Source organism: Corvus moneduloides, chromosome 2 (assembly GCF_009650955.1).
Source record: "Corvus moneduloides isolate bCorMon1 chromosome 2, bCorMon1.pri, whole genome shotgun sequence".
Taxonomy (NCBI): Eukaryota; Metazoa; Chordata; class Aves; order Passeriformes; family Corvidae; genus Corvus; species Corvus moneduloides.
This window is the reverse complement of record NC_045477.1, coordinates 50,312,369-50,331,894: the sequence shown is the minus strand read 5'-3', so window position 1 is coordinate 50,331,894 and position 19,526 is coordinate 50,312,369. Positions and strand designations below refer to the sequence as shown.

General features: G+C 40.4%; 1 protein-coding gene across 1 annotated transcript in view; it reads right to left on the bottom strand.

Moving 5' to 3' along the window:
• Positions 1-334: 334 nt before the first annotated feature.
• Positions 335-19,526, bottom strand: part of KL (klotho) — a 52,000-nt gene continuing 32,808 nt past the window's right edge. Inside the window, exons 4-7 of the mRNA XM_032099899.1 lie at positions 16,143-16,653; positions 11,271-11,539; positions 7,687-8,803; positions 335-3,989 (exon numbers count right to left, since the gene is read on the bottom strand). Coding sequence (XP_031955790.1) covers positions 3,652-3,989; positions 7,687-8,803; positions 11,271-11,539; positions 16,143-16,653 — 2,235 coding nt within the window. The 3' untranslated portion in view covers positions 335-3,651. The remainder of the gene's footprint in view (positions 3,990-7,686; positions 8,804-11,270; positions 11,540-16,142; positions 16,654-19,526) is intronic.

The window sequence follows — 19,526 nt, the reverse complement described above, 5'->3', positions numbered from 1 at the left end:
CTCTTATATTGGTATGGTTACTTCCACAGGCTTTCTAAATAGCAACACTCACTTAAGAAAAAAACAAAACAAAAAACCAAAAAAAAACCAACAAAAAATCCTCAAATAACAAAACCTCTCCAAACTCCTAGGTCTGTTGGAAAAACATCTGTTTAGCCACAGGCCCCAGCAATCTCCAACAAAAGTTAGAGTTATTTATGTGTCTCTGGAAATACAAACAGCAACACAGACTCCTTGCAGAGTTATCACAATAGCCTCTCCTGAGGTACTCTGTACTTCATGCTGCAGGCAGAGAAACGGGACAGATTAAATTATGAGATCATGTTACAATTTGTTACATTCAGTATCTTTATTTCACTTCTGAGATTGTTATAAAAACAATATAACATTCATCCTGTCAATTAGCAAAGACATCCCTCCCACAGTTACTCTGCACAATCTTTTCAAGAAATAAACCAGAAGTTTTGCACACGTCACAAAAATATTTTGAACAGATACAATGTTTAATCTGGAGCATTGAGTAAACTGGCAACAACATTTCATTCTATAAACACAGTTAAAATCAAGAAAGTAGTCTACCTAAAAAACTGCACATTGAACATGCCGAGCCTGTTGCTCTTCAGAAAATAAACCACCATCCGCCACTGAGCTGTCTTTGCAGCCTAAGTAGGGAGCCCCCTCTGCTCAAAGTCCTTGCTACTGCCTGCATTTCTGCTCTGGATGCACAGATGGGGTCGGGAGTGCCAGATCACTGCTCTCATGGGGGCATCAAAGGCAGCAAGTGCCCCACAGCAGGACCAAAGGAGGCGATTGCCACATCAGTTTGCACAAGCACACGGCAGCTCTCCTTGGATCTTTGCCTATTCAAGGGTTTCTTTGTTGTTAGTGAAGAGTGATTTTTGTCAAGACAATTGACAGGAGACTTGCACTGTCCCCTGATTACATAAAATAAGGCAGATTCCAGTGGCAAAACCCTACCTTTATCTCCATCTGAATAGCCCATCTTTGTGCAATTCACTAGCCCAGGCAGCAGGCAGGATGCTTAGGAGAAGGCTTTGGCAACCACCGTGCCCTGCGCAAGCCAGCTGTGCTCTGCAGTGATATTTAAAAACTCTTCTGAAGGCAACTACACCAAAGGCTGTGTTAGTTCCATGGGTCATGGCTCCGTGAGGGGATACAACCATACAGCAACAAATCCCAATTTACCCACAAATTAGCTATCCAGCTGGTGCCATCTGCCTGTCGGTGGTTACATATCACCCAGCCTCTATGGGAAGAGCCTGCTGTGTCTCCTCTGTGCTAGGACTGCTGTTTCACACATTGTGCTATGCCTGGGCCATTCCACAGCACACAGCAGCAGCTGGATGGATGGGAACTGCTCGTGAAACATCAGGTCAGGCCAGTGCCCATCAGCACTGTGCCCATGACACCTGTGCTCTTCTGGAAATGCCCTGCCCAGGCCTCCTGAGCCCCCTCAAACCCAGGGGAGGCACACACACCTGGCTCCCCAGAAACATCAGGTCTGGATGTTCGACCAACAGCAAATATACAACACACACACACAAATACAGAACACACAGGCTGAGTATGACCCGGGTACAGTTTGTGCTAAATGAGTGCCACTTTTTGTTACGTACTGCAAAGGCATCTGGCAGCTGGCGTAATGCATTGCACGGTGATTCATCGCCATGCCAGGGAAAAGCCATTCCGCATTTCATACACTCAGGGAGAGCTATTTCTTCATAATCCACAGTGCACCAGGCACCAACGCATAAATATGCAGCAGTTTGAAATGTTCTCTTCTCCAGCAAGTCCTATCAGTCTATAAATAATTTTTATACAAATTTTTAATACTTCATCACTTACCCTGAAATGTGTACCTTAATCTCAATACCAAAATATACACAGTTGCAAAGAGAGAGACCATTTAAAGACTGAAAGTGGAGGAAAAATATATTAATCATTATGAGAAGATACGAATTATTTTCTTTTTCTATACATTATTTAATAAAAAATATAATCTCAAATTACAAATTAAAATCGTATCTCATATGTAAGTTTTAATTTACAGTATAGAATCATAGAATCATAGTGTTCAGGTTGAAAGGAACCCTAGGACATTATTTAGTCATCTTCTAGTAATCTAGTAGATAAACATCACATTTAATACAGCATAATCAGCTTTAGTAGATAAATAATTCTTGATTAACAGAGAGCACATTTCCTTTAAAATGCTCTTTCCAGTGAGTGACGTTGTTCACATAACAATAAAACTACAATTACAGCTGAAGGCAATGCAGACCTAGAGTTAGAGAGCAGAGAAAAATGACCATAGTGCTTTATACTGAGGACTCTCCAAATGCAGCAATTCACAAGGCAGGCAAAATTACATAGGTTTTTTTCCCATTCTCTCTCTACTTCTACTAATAAACAATGATGCTAACATTTTGCTATTTTATCTTGTTGAGAGAAAAACAAGAGGCCCTCAGACATCCAGTAATACTTTGGGATGAAATGCTGCCAGGTCCAGTTGCTCAAAGAAGAACTGCCAGCCAACCTGTAAGAGGCTTGGCCCAACAGCTCCACAGTCTCAGACCCTGGCAGCAATGAAGTGCTGCATTATTACACCAAAATGCTGGCCTTTAAAGTCTCTGCACTCAACACAAATAGGATGCAGACACCAGCCTGCTAAGTCATCCCAAGTTTCTAGCAGGTAAGTAGCTGGGCAGGAGCAGTGGCAGCTGTGTGCAACTTGCTGTGAGAAGTGCAGAAACAGGGTGTCCCAGCTGTGCCATGTCCCTGGGTACAGGGCAAGAGGGCACAGGATCAGGCACACAGCCTTCTGTCAACTGAGGCAGCGAAGACATCCCAGTTCCTGCTTTTTGCCTTTTTTTTCTGAGCAAATCAAAGAGAAGCCCTTTAACCCTTCCCATCTCTTCCCAGTAGATGACATGACCCCTGCAATCCCTGGATATATCCCTGCTTCTTACCCCCTGAGACACAGTTCCTTTAGCTGAAGTTCCCCAATGGCATCTTGAAGTAACATGTAGTCTCAGCACTACTTAGCTGATTTACCAAGAGCTACCAGCAGCACAGATTCATTTCCCCCTGTTCTTCCTCCTGCATCTGCTTTAGGAAAGGGGTTATTCTTTCCCCTGGCACAGCTTTTGCAATTCTCCTCCATGTTTCTTCTCAGTCACGATCCCTGCTCCAGTCAGGTTCTGGCTCTGGTTAAGAAACATCAGTGTTAAACCCTAGTTTGGAAAAGTAAACCCTTTTGTTTCATACCAGTCTTGGAGAATTTGACATTTAGGCTCTTCCATCACACCGTGTTTCCAAAACCTACTTTCACCTGTCCAGTTCAGCGGGGCAAAACCAAGAAGGGGAAAGCATCTGCTCAACAAAAGTTCCCAGGGAAAGTTGTGAGACAACTCCAACCACAGGTCATAAGCCAAATGTACTACACCAGAGAAAATGATTTCTGGAAGCCAAATGCAAGCAATAGTTTCTCAATGTCAATATCCTGCAGTATCAGGCAATGTAAATGCGTTCCTAATGTTGAAGCAATCACAGCATTGCGCATTCTTATTTCAGATTTCCCAGGGAGATGCAAGAAAAAGGACAGTGAGGGTTATATTCAAAGGAGCAGCTCTATTTATACCTTCTTTCTACCCTCTTGGAGTAGTAAGTAATGAAGAATATAGTAACAATAAAAGCAACAAATAAAAAAGAGATAAAGGCTAAAAATGATTTTCTGGTTCGGAAGAAGTGGCATTTGGGACATGAGGCAACCTCTTCTGGACACAGCAACTCAGGAGTTTCAGGACCAGGAAAACCATTATTGTCAATTATTTCTCTGTAATGTTTCAGAGAAGGCTTTGGTTCGTATTGATTTGCAACGTAGCTGTAGAGACCATACTTGGGGGCAGTCTTGTCATTAAAAGAATAGACAAAATATCCTTGAAGGTTAACGTTATCCAAGATGTAAGCTGCAAAAGAAAACAAAGGGTTGAAGAAATGAATCAATGTCACTTTGCATTCAAGAGCAGTACCATACACCCATATGAAAAGGAGGGGCAGGGGGATGTTAAACCCACATCTGCACATCTCCTCTCAAAAATTAGGTAAGGTACATATACATCTATGAAGTGTTTCTCATAAGAAGTAAGAGTCTATCAGCCACTGCCAGACAGTGTGATCTGTGAGTATCCTGCAATTTATTTCCTTGTGCTTGGTAAACACAGCTGTGAGTGCCTGACTGTGTTTAATGATCAGCATGAAGCCTATCATGAAAAGATGGCTCTCTTTGTTATGCATGAAAGAATACAGGTTTTGGGTTTCCTGCCCCTCGTTTTCCACAGCCTGATTCTCTGATTGCTCCTTCTTCCTTGCAGGGCACGTCCTGATGGGGACAGTCAAGGCACAGAGGACATCAGGCCACACTTCTCACTAGCAAAGGCACAGTGACACCAGAAAAATTGCACAGCCACGCTGAGGTCGTGTACTGGGGTATCACCAGTGCAAGGGGAAAGGTTATGCAAATCACAGCCCTCTCCTGTTATTAACCCAGGTTTCTGATCCAAGATGACCTGTGTTAGTCTTTACTGAGAACATGTCCACAATCCATACTGCTACTGGAAGAGGCCCAGCAGCTGCAGTGTTAACCTTGAGCCATCTGTCCCACTTGACAAAAATATCAATCCAAGGTAGTAAACTCAAACTGTAATACTTTATCTCTCAAAAATCACTGTTTTAACAAATTAAAGCAATATCTTCTAACAGATGAACACAGACTGAATTTTCATATGCCTCTCGAAATAATCGTTTCTGAAGCCACATGCAAGACTTTAGCACCTCTAACCTACTTTTCATGTATAAAATGAAATAATGTTTACCTGCCCTTTTACAGAGCTGCTGGCCAGGATAATTATTTGTGTTTATAGAACTGCAGGTGTATTTAATGGTGTTACATAAATAGTTGCTGCTGTTCTTTGTTTTCAATTGGCAAAGATGTACTTAAACAGAGTACAAAGCACTTCAAAATACAGCCTCAATCCAAAGGGTCCTGTACTGTATCCTGGACTCATTTATCTGCACAAACCTGTTGGCTCTCCTGGAACAATGCAGGTGAGCAACATTACATGTACAAACATTTCCACACGCAGTCCCTGAAACCAGCTGGAGGAAGAAGGCAGAATAGGGACTTTAAGGCCAAGGCATACATGTACCAATCCCACTATTATTCCTCTACACTGTGATACTGAGGTAAGGACACAAGATTTCTAATTCATCTTAGCTACTGCACCAGGTCTTGCAAAAAAGAAATGCAAGTCTTGGAGAAACCTGAATTAGTCATGATGCCAAGGTTATGTAACAACAAGACGGACAAAAGTGCAATACCAGAGTTGGAGAAGAAAAAAATGGAAAAGCTGATGGGCCAAACACTATGGAGGAGTGTACGGTACCTAAAGTGGGAGATTAAGCTTTAGGAAAAGTATTATAGCTAGTTAGCAGAGACATATTTATCCATGACAAAGAAGGTGAACAGATAGGAAAATAGGTTAAGCTGAGAAACACAGGAGCTATTTACAGGCTGGACAGAAGAGGGGAAAAAGAAGTGACTGGGAGACAGTGGTACCAGAACAGTACAAAGGGCAAAGTTCTGTAAAAAACAGATGCATGTGTAGGTGTTCTCGCTAATGGGAACTGGGAGAAAAGCCCATATCCACAGACACTTTGAAAACAGAAGTGCCAAGGAGACAAGCAATACAGAATAAAAACAGTTTGAAACCATAAGCCCAAATACAGCCAAAATATGGTTTTTAACTATACATTTATAAAACACACACCCAGTGCTACAAAATGCTGGACAATGAACTCTTGGGCACTTAATATTGATGTTCAGTAATTTGTGAAAGAGGTGGAAATTAGAGAGGAGGAAGTTAAGGCCAATAGTTAATAAAGTGGACAGGAACTGCCAGCCATCCTTCACTACCTATCAAAAGAGTGGAACAGATTATATAAAGCTTGATAAATATGAAATTTAGGAGATAATACATGATCAACACCAATCATCTTAGCTTTATGAAAAATAAATCTTGTCAAACTAACTTGACATCTTTTTTTCTGAGATCAGCAGATCAATAAAAGTAATGATGTTTGATGTTATATACTTAGAGCTTCACAAGGCAAATGACTTGGTATTATATGGCATTTGGATCAAGAAAATAGAATGTTATGAGGTCAAGGGAAGACCATAATAAATAGATTTCAACTGGTCTCAAGTAGAATTAAGTAATAGACTAGAAATGTAAATGCAGGTATTTCTACCACATGTAGTGTCACAGTGGGTGTATTTCTACCATGGTCATGGAGCTCCGCTTTTAGCACTAAGTCATTTAATGATCTTAAATATATAAGCAATCTGAAATAAATGTTAAAACTGTTTCTCACAGAATCTGCAAGTATCACAAAGATTAGAGACATAACTTAGCTAGTGTAGCAAGGCTTGCACAAGCAAGCAGCTGGCATTTGAACGTGACCAAACATGAAGATGTCAAAGAACAAGCAGACCTACTTTTGAAGAGGCAGTCCTCCTTGGAATGAGGGGCAGAAATCTGTAACTGAGTTTAAAATCTCAGTAAATCACCACAGAATTTGTGTAACCAACCTGTTGTCATGGCCAAAAAGGCCAAGAGCCTGCTTGCATGTAGAAAAAGAGGAAGGTAAGAGGAGGTTATGTTATACCTGCCTAAGTGTGGCTGTGTCTGGAACAGTGTGTCCAGGTCTGGGCTTACCCCTCTCATGACGAATCCTAGCATACAGGGAAAACTTAATAACTCAGAGCTTTGATATGATGTTTTATAGCAAGGGACACAAAGAGCTTTGTCTGTATTTTCTATCAAAGAGATAAATGAGAGATAGCTTGTCTTCTGTCTGCAAATACCTACACAGGTAAAATAAAGGTGGAAATGCACAACAAAATTGCTGAAAGTTGAAGCTAAAGAAATTAATAGTAGAAGTGAGATGTATATATATATCTATACACATACTGTGAGGTGCCAAAGATTCTTCATCAGTAAAAATTATCTCATTTGGGTCTTGTGCCTTTCTGAAAAAACAGCATGTGTTGTATGACAGGATGACTCAAAATGCCTCCTTTTTGCCTTATAATTTATGAATCTTTGAGACAGAGAAAAAGACTGGTTTGTGTTCTGAATAGCAGGAAACAGTCCAGGAAACGGCATAATGAGGTAGACAGCTGAATTATTATTAAGATCACTGTTGGATAAGATACAGAGACAGCTGAGGAACAGAACTCATATCCAGCCGTAAGGCACATCAGTGAAGAGAAGCAACAAAGCAAAACAACAGCAGAAGTGCAGTAAGATGAAAATCTGACTAAACACATGTGGAGCTACTCACATAACTTCTATTTAAATTTATTGAATCTATAAAAAAGTTCTTCTGCTGTCTTATGCAGAATATGAGCAAGGTCAGTCTTCCTGATGTTTAGTAATATCAATCAGTCATAAATCAAGGGGAAAATCACCTGTTACACTGTAGTAACATCTCATTTATGGAGTATTCTACAAAGGACATGTCTTTCAAAGCTAAACATACTCTATCACACTGTGTATACTAATAGTGGGATTTGTGACATATAAACCATCCGTGGTTCCTTACCTTTTAAAGCTTCATTGATGTAATTCTGTATGTAATACACTCTGAGCTTATCGTGCACCATATTCTGGTCATCATCAATCCCATTAGCCATAACATAAACTGGGACACCACCGTACTTTGATTTCACCCACTTGAGCAATTTACGCAGTCCCCAGGGCACTACTGCAACTCTGCTGGGAGAGTGAAGCCATGTGATGTCATTGATCATTTGAACTTCAAGGTAGTGGTCATATTTTACTGCATCTTCTTTCTCTGAGCCCACAAGGGTAGTAGTGTAGTGACTCAAGGCAAAAAAATCAAACGAGCCCTGTATTAATTTCTTTTCATCTTCTGAGAAGTAAGGCAAGTGGAAATTATACAGGTCAACACTATTTATTCGGTGAAGCCATGCTCTCATCACTTCTGGGTAGTCTCCATTCCCAAAGATGGGCTCTGCAAGCCAGCCAACGTCAAACTCTAAAATCCTGTCAGCAACTTCTTGGTCATTCCTGGAAAAAGGACAAGCTGGTTCTACCCAGTCAGCTTGCAAAGCTATAGATATTTTGCCCTTCTGAGATCTCCTGAATTCTTTGTCATAAAGATGCCACACTTTTGCATGGGCTTTCAACAGGTTGTGCCCTGCTGTGTATGTCAGGTTTTTCACAGATGGTTCATTCATGGTGATCCAAAATTTGACATGATCCCCAAGACTTGTAAAGCAGAATCTGGCATACTCAACAAAAGCCTGAACAGTTTCTGTGTTTTCCCAAGCTCCATATTTGGCAAGAGAAACTGGAAGCTCTTGATTCTCAATCATAGGTTGCCATAAAGCAACAACAGGAGTTATGTTAACTCTGAGAAGTTCACTAGCAAAACACTGATAGTAATGTACAAGTGTGTGGTTGATTAGAGAAAGGTTACCTAAAGGAAGGATTAAAGACCATTTCAGTGAAAAATGGAAGTGTGTGACATGCATTTCTTGCAAAAGAGAGATCTGGAGCCTGATAGCAGCGAAGTCAACACAGTGACGCTTGCGCTTCAAGGCGTAAACTCCATCCACTTTAATGAGCTTCTTTGTCTGGTGAACATCCCACACATAAACACTGGAGTCAAGAAACTGGGCAGGTGTTGTGTCTACCTAGGAAGAACAAGAAACACACCAGATTCAAACTGTTTGTTCTAGGTAGGTGAGAGCATCATAACCAGCAGGCACAGCCTAGTGAAAGAATATCCTAAGTCAAAACATTACATTCAGCATCTCTGATACTGGCATCTCGGGCTCATATGAATGAATGACTTTTCTGTTAACAAGTGATGTCAGGAAAGTACCACATCTATATATAATTTCTACCCTACTTTTCAAACAAGCTTATGCTAATGGTAATCATGTTTATGTCTTCTCTAAGCTGCTCCAGTTTCCAGAAGAAACAAGGGATTGTTCAGGGATAAGGCACTAAGCCTTCAACAGATCTCAAGAGAAGGAGATCTTCAGTGAAGACGACAGTAAGTTTTAAAATTTTTTTCTTTCAAGATTAAGAAGGGCCTACAGAGAGACTGTCTGTTGTAAATTACCCAGTACATTCAGTTTCAAGACCACTCCCTGAATGCAGTAAAAGAAATAACGAATACAACATCATTTCTGTGTTCTGTTCCTTTCCTGACTATGATGAAAGATGACTAATGCTCTGCACTTGATTTTTAGCAAAACTTCGGTTGACAAGCAAAATTTTTCCTTCTTGCTAAAGACATCCATCCGTTTTTAATTAATTCATACTGAAGTCATTTCCAAGTTATTTCAGCAGGCTGTTGATATCTGAGTGAATTTTTTGGGGCCTCTGAGTAAACCCACTATATGTCACTCCAACAAAAAAATGCATTTCCCAGAAGGCTTTAGGGTTTCAGATGTCAGAACTGCCTGTATGACACACAGTAACAGAGTAAAAGATGAGCTTCTCAGGGTCACTCAGAATTATACTTTCACTTTTTAATGAACACAACAAGGACTAGAAAATGAAAAATTGAACTATTTAAAATAATGCACAGTGTGAAATCTCCTCATTCATACTTTGCATAATTCTTTCTAGATCCAAACCACAGGATAGCGGTCCCTTGGTTTTATTTGTCCTTTTCTCTTTCTTTTTAATCTTCGGTGTGCTGTTTCCCCCTAAGTTCAGATTCCTTGTCCTGCCCTCTGTTTGAAAAGCAGGTGTCAGCCTACAACCAGTGTTCAACTTGTAGCTGAGGCTCTGCAGACTGTATAAAAGAAGCTGCTGAAAATCAGTTGCTATTTTCTCCGGAGAGGTCAGTACTGTGCTTATAGAAGAAAGTAATAAAAAACAGCATGTCTGAGGGAAATTGCTTTTCTGGAGAATTGTCCCTTGTAGATTACTAAAGCATGCATTGCCACTAATACTGTGGGAATGCTGTCAAAACAGTTTTTCCACTGCGATGCATCTACAAATCAAACTACCTAAGTCTTACAGCACAAAATGTTTGAATGGCCTTTTGAAACGAAAATATTCAGCTTTGAAGGTTTTGGGGATGGGAGGGATTTTTTTAGCTGTTGTAGGCTGACTGACTCTGCAACTTTATAGTTGTTACTGACTCCAAAAGCAGCAATTCCATTTCCAATTCTTAATCTATCTGAGAGCTAGGAGGATGACTTGAATTTTCTTGGAAATCGGTGCACGAGGTAAGGAGGCTGCAGTATTTTTCAAGAGAACAAAGCCAGATCTTACTTTTGGAGTGAGAAAAAACAAGCTCCTCACACTCTAGCCTTAAGAAAGATTCTGCCTTCGTGGAGAATATAAATTAAAAATTCTGTTCTTGGATCAAGCCTTGGCTTTGAATTTACACCTCTTTACTGTGGTTAGAGAAGCTCTGCAACCCAAAATAACATCTGAGAATTACAGAGCCCAACAGTTAAAGCAATCATAAGGTAAGGTACAATTTTCACTTGTGTTATAATTTGAAAAATTCTCCCGAAGTATCAAATCAGTTGAAGTAAAGATTGAGAGCTGTGAACCAGATCCATAACCTAGCTAGGTTCTATCCAGGGGCACTGCAGGCCCTCATCAGACACAGTACGAAATAAAATGAAATATAAGGAATACAAAAATTTCATCTAAATCTAATACTGTTCACTTCCTTTTATATAAAATCCTTCTAAGAATGGTACCAGGATGCATATGCATAAGATGTAGAAACATGCCACTGGAGTTTTAAGAGTTTCCAGGAAGTTTTCTACAACATATATTTACAGTTCAGCAGATTTAATTGACTTCCCTCTGAAAAGAACTGACTTCCCATAACTGATCACATGTGTTAAGGGAAGATGAGCATCAGACTACTTTCCATTTCCATACATTTTTCTAAAATTTTATTTATAGTATCTCAATCTGACTGATTCTCTTTGGCCACACACAGAAAGTCTGGTGAAAAATGAAAGAAACAGTGTTTGGCACAAAAGCCTTGTATCCGTCTCCTTGCAGCACTCTGGTACTACACACCTAGAGTGTGGCAAAGACACTCTATTCAGCAAATGTCACTGTGAACTTGTGCACTGATCTGGCTGGACAGCCTGTCAGCTTTATTATCAGACTCACCTGAATGTAGTTGTCAACAATTCCCCAAGCAAAGCCACAGGGAAAAATACCTTCTATGGGCTGGTTTTCAGGCAAAGGTGGGAAGCCATTTTTTTCTATCACCTTTTCATAGAACAAGACAGAAGATTTGGGCATCAACTTCTTGTCATGGCTTTGAAAATCAACATAAAACAGTCCACGTCGAATGCTGTATCCCCTATGCCACTCAAAGCCATCCAGGAGGGACCAGACTGTGTAGCCAAACACGTTAACTCCGTCATACCGGATAGCTGAGGAAAGAACAAACCCAAACGTATCACAGTGCTCATTTTTCTTCTGTAGATTACACTGTACCAGCAATGCTTGCAGCAGTAGTGTCTAAGAACAATGCAACAGGTCAGATAAGTATCTCAGGGCCTTCCTCAAGGCCTGTTCAGGGAACATATTTCAACTGCCCTCGGGGAGCTGCCAGGTTATGGTAGAAGGCAGCAGGGGTACCTGGCTTGGCTTTAAAGAAGCGAGATTTAGAAAGAGAAGCTGTGCAGCAGTGGTTTGAGCAGTGCTGCTCATCAGGCATACCAAACCTCAGCCTCAGAGCAGAGCCTGAGCCATCTGCAGCCACGGAGCCAGTGACTGCCCTGCACTGCCCTCTGCTCTGCTCACACTGCAGCTCACTCCAGGGCAGCTGTTACTGCAGCACTACCCTGTATGCAAACAAAGTTCTACTCCTTTTCATCTCCTCCACTCCAAATACATATTGAGAAAAACCTGACAGTGCATTTGGTGCGCACATGAATTTTTATTACTACAGATTCTAAGTAGAAGTGATTATGCAGAAAGACTCTGTTTATTTGGTAATTCTGTCTCTTTACATCTTCTATGGCACAGCATTTTCCAGCTCAAATATTTAAGGGTTTCTAAAAATATGTGCATGTTTTAGGTCAAGTGTTTGACTTATAAAAATCACCACAGACTTCAAAGGTTAATGTCAGGATCTATTGGCATCTGCTAGTATTACCAGCATTATTGTAAGATTCCAAATGGTACTTACTTTTAGTTGTATTAAACACTGAGATTCAGCAAAATGTTCCTGAGCAAGGCTCAGCTCCAGGAAAGCACAAAGGAGTGTGCTTATTCTAATTACATAATTAGACCCACTCTAATTCAGCAATGCATTTAAGCACATTCTTAAACGTTCTTTTGAACTGGTGTTTGGCTCTGTAAAAAGTTTATCTTTATTACTCACCATTTTCTGTCAGCCCAAACTGGATACTGACTGAACATAATATTTACCAGCCTAGTAACACTGAAAGCATTATTTCAGGCAAGCAGAATAACAAGATCCTAATTTCCTGGCTTTACTAACGCGCCTCATTACAATCAGTTACGAGGGACCACATGGATTCTTGATTGTAACCCTGTTTCAATCACTTAAAGGAACAATGGGGTTAAATAAGCAACAAATTTGGCCCAGTTTTTGTCAGAGGTCATGAGAAAATGTCTAAGGAAATTGAATATTTCTACTCCTAAAGGCACCATTCTTTTGTGTTTGGCAAATGTCAGTATTTTTCTAACCTCTGCATGCACCCATGATGACATCTGCCATACCAGCAGAGTAAAAGCCAGTACAGGTCCACTGTGTGAACCAGTCTCAGTGAGAATTTCTTTGAACAGCATCTCACCCTTCTGTAAGTCATCACACAGCACCCCCACACTTCTTGAGCACCCTGTAAAAATCCTCCTCAAATACTTTTACAAAAATGTATTAACTTTTAAATGTCACCTATGAAAGAAGCAACTCGAAAAATGTTGGGAAATCCCAAGAAGTCTGGAAGTCTCAAACACAGTGTCCCACATGGATTGCATATTACTGGGAGACCACAATGAAAATTAATGGTTTGGGTTTTTTTGGAGTCTCTTTCTTTCTTTCTGTGTATGTCTCTTTTTTCTTTATGTCTGTTGGTGACCAAATGGGGCTGACTGAAACCTAGACTGTCCTTGCTTTTGAAACTGAATGGCCTTGTCCATACTACCACTGCAAGTGACTCCTGACCTGAGCAATCCCACACAGCACGCCTAGAAGTGTGATACTGCACAGACCAGAACTCTGCCAGAACTGGGTTAAAAATTAAACAGCAGTTTAGCTCATGCTCTGTTTGGCTCAAAAGCATAGAAGTTATGCAAGGAAACATGGCAAACCCACAAGTATCAAATACAGATCTTTAAAACCCTCTGCTCAGCTGCTCTCCAACCCCAGTGCCTGAAGGAGAAGTGTGTGAAGCCCTCAGCCCACACTTCCATCTGGAAGGTGCCCAATATCTATATTTTGCCTCTGGACATACCTGAGAACAGCCTGGTCCTACCTGTCACAGGCCTGGCTGTTCCTTTTCTGCTTAAGACTCTGAATTCAGACCTGGTAACTCCCCAGACAATGACCTGACCTCCACTAGTCAACATGACCCAGAGGAGATTGGAGACCCTCCCAGGCAACACGCTCTGCTTTACCAGGCACAATCCATTTGTTTGTTGCACCAGAGACAGAGAAGGGAAGTGAATATGAGCCCAGAGCAAGTGGTGAGATACCCACACATGGGAGAACACATCTTCAACCAATTACCAGCTCTAATTAATATTTAACAACTTTATATTACAGCTCTAGTTACTCTAATCAACCCTAAATGGTGCCCAGGAAAAAATAAGAAAAAAGAAAAAAAAAATAGCAAACAGGGCTGTGAATCCCAAATAGATATCCTTTCCCAAAGGAAAATTAAAAAATAAATTTTCAAAAATGTACAGAGCTTGTCTACAGCATGCAGTGTCAGAATGGACATCTACATCAGCACTTCAGGTGAAATCAGGAGCCCAGTTTTGAGCAAATCTCCCTCATCATGCTTCAGTTCACATCACACAGTGGACTCAGGATGCATGGCGTGGGTTCTTTTGGGGTGAAATTATTCCAGAAATGGGCTTCAGGAATACCTACAGTGTGGATACCTGGCCCTCAACACCAATTCTGTTTTACTCTACAGGCTTGCTCCAACTGGACTGGACTTACTTTTTAACAGAGATGCAGAAACAAGCAGTTCTGCCTGAACCAGTGCATACACACAACCAGGAACAGATACTGGCCAGATCTAGCAAGCAGCAAAATCACAGTTATGTGGCCCCATGTCTAAATTAATTATCCTTGCTTCTCAGTGCTACAGCCCCAGTGTCATTTTACTGTCCCTTCACCACTGGAGTGAATCTCACGGTAAATACCTCAGAAATCTTCATATTACAGTGCTTTATTGCACTGGATAGACATATCTACATCTCTCAGAGAGAAAGCTTGTGCCTTTGTCTTTGGTTTTTAATGCTGTCCAACAACTCTGCTCACAGCCGGCATGATGCCTTTTGTGGATCTTTCTCAACTAAATTCCCCAAGGTATTGCATAGACAACTTTGGTATTTACACTGGATTTTGCAAATTCTAACAGCAGATTTGGGTGCAATACTTTCCATTTTAGTGATACCAAAGTCCCTTCTGCAGACCCAGTCTGTCTCTGCTTTCTTTGTTCTTTTTTTTTCCTACAAAAGGCTTAGCCAAGTGCTAGTATCTTATGACAAGCCTGTCAGACTGTTTTTGCCGTTATTATTATTTATTGAGTGATACAATAAAAGGAAAGACACTGTAAATTGAGATTGCTTCCAGCCAGCTGTGATTAAAAGGCAGATCCATGTATGTATTTCCAGCAACTTAAAATCTAAGCAGAAATAGGGGCAAGTGGACTATGACCTCTTCATGAAGATGAGCTCTTTGTCTAACTTTATGCAAACTAGTGATACTGTACTTGGAACAGTTACTGTTTTGCTTCCATCTTTTTATTTTGGATCCACTGGCTCAGGTATTTATTCACCTTTTAATTTATTTGCAATAATTAGGTTTCTGGCATAGCAGATGAAACCAGTTTGGGAGTCCTCTGCATCTTCGTTACTGCTGAGAATAAAACGAAAGCAATTTTTATTCATTCACCATATGAAAATGGCAATGTAACACAGCGTCTATCTCATCTGAACTAATAGCTACACTAATACCCTTTAAAACTGTAGACTGTAAAGGACTGTAGACAAGTAAATCACTTAATAAATTTTAAATTAAGGAATTAAAAGACAATGAAAGTGGAAATAGGAACCCAAATAACTTATTGGCAACTGCTAGGATTGAAAAAATGTTTTGCCACAAGGAAATGGGAAAACAGAAAATAGGTCTCATCTAAGGCTGTGTATTTTTCTTACTGTTTGGAAAAAAATAATAGGTTAACAAATTAAATTATTTTGATTATACAACCTCAACCACTCAGTTCTCCTTTAACTCATGTAAATTCAAATTACTGTGATTGATGCTCACAGCTGTACAAATGTAAAATTTGTGCAAGGGCAAGATGCAGAATGAAAAGGTTCCAATTTTTTGTTTTAAAATGTACTATTTCAGCCTTATGGGTTTTTTCAGAGGAATTCCTATTGCACAGTATTTACCTTCCCATATACATATCCCTATGTTTTTTACATATGCATTCAGATAAGGAAAGCAACTATTATTACATAACATAGTAAATTCTCTTAAGTCCACTGAGAATATAGTTTACATGTCATGCACTTCCTCCCACCAAAGACAGCAGAAAATTTCCTACTGACTTCAAGGACAGCAGCATCAAGCTCACCAAATGCTATCTGCAGATGCAAAAGTTCTTCAAGAAAAGAACAAACCCAGGAAAGGGACTTGAAGTCTCATTTCACAAGTGCCAAGATGAATGCTAAAGACTAAAATCAGTTTTCATCCTGGTGCTTTAACACATCTCTGTATTGCATTACGATTTTTTCAAGCATGAATTAATACAAAGTAAGTCCTACCTTTTAAAGTTTCCATAATGAACTTTTTGAGATAGTAAATATATTTGGCATCATCTCTCTTGGTGGTGCCAGAAACGAACCAGCTGTTCTCCACAATGAATATTTGGGGGTTGTTATATTCACTGTTTATCCAGTAAAGGAGCTGCCTCAGGCTTATTGATTCCAACTGCTGGAATTTCATGTGGGAGTCCAAAAGCTGGAAACTCAGGGTAGCTCCAAAAGAAAGACCAAAAAAGTCTGCTGTTCCCTTGATATACTTCTTCTCAGCCTCACTGAATTCAGGCAACAGAGATGAGAGGTTGCTCCTCATGCTCTCTGGATAGTCACCATCAATAAATATGGGCTTAGCAAACCAGCCGAGCACGAAATCAAGGGATTTTTGGCATTCTTTTATGTTCTTTTCAGTCATGCGCTGGGGTTTTATCCAGTGGGAGCTAAGGGCAATGGACACTCTCCCTCTTTGAGCTGGACGGAAATGGTCATTGTAGAGATGCCAGACCTTAGCATGGGCCTGTTGAAAAGAAAGACTGTAATTAACGGACCCGAAAATCCATTTTAAGTAACACAATTATTCTCAAGTACTGGGGCTCAGTCTTATTCATTCATCAGTAGTTTACAATACCTAAATTAAATTTTAATACCATATTAATACCATGTATCAGCTAGAAATTGCTAGTTGGTTGGGGAAAAGAGCATCTCAGTTTTCCATGAGATATTATTTCAGGCACTGAACACACTTCTGGCTTTATTCACTTCTATTATTGAGTTCAGACATACTGCCAGTATTTACAAAAATGAAAATGCATTTAACCAAACATGTTTAAAAAACGTTTTCATTATAGGAATATCACTTTATTTGCAGATTCACAGATCTGTAAAGAAGAATCTTAAGAACTGCCCAGATCTCTGAAACAATAAAAACAAACACACACCTTTGAACTTCAGAACACACAATAGAGGAATATAGAACTAGCAATCTGGATGTTAAAAAGTCTACTGAAAAACTATTTACCACAGGTCCTGAAATATTATTCCAGTAATTCAATTTAATCTATTAAATTTACTATTTACACCTAGCATCAGACTTTCTTGTCTTGGTATAATTTTTTCTTTTACTGTAAGAATATATTTTGTACCGAATTTCTTTCCTGAAATCTTAGAGAGTTAGTTATAACGGTTTCTTGATGTTCCCTTTGAAAGCTAAATAGATTAAGGTCCCAAAGCCTTGCATTATCTTCAGGCATTACCTTCAAGCTCTTTAACCGTTCTCACTGCTCTCCTCTGATTCTCTGCCAATTTATCATCATCTGTCTTAAACTGCAGAAGCAGAATTGGACATAATATGCCAGGGACACTCTTGCCAGCAGTAAAACCAGAGACAATTTACCACACTCTTTCTGCTTATGTGGCCACAGAATTACATTGTGAGCATATGCACATCTAAACTACCATATCTCCAGAGCCCATAACCATCTAAAACGCATCTTTTCTTTGAACCTCGCTTATCAAAGAATTTTGACTGCTCTGTGAATCAGTATCCCATCTTCTGTAATCTACATATTCATAGAAATTGTCATGGGTTTTTTCTAGGTCATTGATAAAAAAGGTAAAAATATGAGATTTGACAATGCAAAGGTGGGAGTGGCCAATACAACAGAGCCAACACACTCCAGAAGGACCCCAAGATGTTGGAGAGATGTGCAGAGAAGAACTGTCTGAAATTCCAGAAAGGCCAATGCAGGGTCCTGCACCAAGTAATCCCATGTCCCAGGACAGGCTGGGGGCCAGTCTGCTGGAAAGCAGCTCTGCAGAGAAGGACTTGGAGGTCCTGGTGGACAACAAGTTGTCCCTAAGCCAGCAGTGCCCTTGTAGCCAAGAAGGCCATTGGTCTCCTGGAGTGGATTAGGGTGGAAGAGCAGTGCCAGCAGGTCACGGGAAGTGATCCTGCCTCTCTACTCAGTCCTAGTGAGGCACATCTGGGGTGCTGTGTCCAGTTCTGGGCTCCTCAGGACAAGAGAGACATGGAGCTCCTGGAGCTGATCCAACAGAGAAGAACAAGGATGACTGGGGGACTGGAGCATCTCTCTTATGAGGAAAGGCTGAGGGAGCTGGGCCTGTTCAGTTCAGAAGAAATGACTGGGAGGGGACCTCATCAATGTCAGTATCTAAAGGAGAGCGCCAAGAGGATGGATCCAGGCTCTGGTCAGCAGTGCTGAGCAATAGGGCAAGAAGCAACAGGCGGAAACCGATAGACCCACCTGAATATAAGAAAGAACTTTTTTACTGTACAGGTCACCAAGCACTGGAACAGGCTGCCCAGAGGGGTTGTGGAGTTTCCCTCACTGAAGATATTCAAGAACCATCTGAATGCAATTCTGTGCAATGTGATCCAGCATGACTCTGCTTGAGCGGGGAGGCTGGACCAGATGAACCGCTGTGGTCCTTTCCAGCCTGACCCATCTTGTGATTCTGTAATTCTGAGATCTACTCATTAGAATAAAAACTACCTAATAACTCTACTAACAGTTTACATTTGCATTTTGAGATTCATCACTATTTGTTCCTATGTGCTTTGATGACATGAACCTCCACTCTCACCATACAGAGTTGCTGATCCAATGAACATATATCAAAATGTCACATGCATTTTTAGCCCTCCCTGCAATATAAATCATATAGAAAGCCTTATAATTCCACTCCATGCAGCTGGCATGTTGTAAAATTTTATCATTAATTTATTGATAGCTGCTGTTCAGAGTTTCATTTTCATATACTCTTACCATTTAAGCTTTGACATACAATCACTTCCAGTTGCCAGCATTACTAGGAATATAATTTTTTACATCAACATTGTTAATTACCCAGGAAAATAGCAAATTCTACCATTTTACTGCTCTAGCAGAATTTTAATTATCACTGCTGGGAGAAAAATCATTGGAAGTAAAGGACAACTAAAGGCAAGACCAATAATCAAGGCTCAGTTCAGCAGCCCCCATACAGAAACGTGCTGCCTTTGAGTCATCGTGGGATATATAAAACATCTGCACAGATCTGACAAGGCCCTACAGGAGACTAGACCCACACCCTTTCAGAGTGGTCACCAAAACCCAAAGAGAACAATCTTTCAAACTGTGTATCACAGTCCACATCTATGTGCGTATATCTAAATCAAGCTCCCAGTTGCAGACTTCAGTGTAGATGCTCTCATTTACAATACATCAATAGCTCCAACAAACATGATGCAGCCTGACCATCTGTCTGTATTAATACAACAGGTTTTGATGCTCGTGAGAAACTACAGTAACGACTTCAAAATCTCATGCCAAAAATGAGAGCTGACCTAGGTACAGACTTCATTTTACTTCACACCGAAGCTCTGTTACG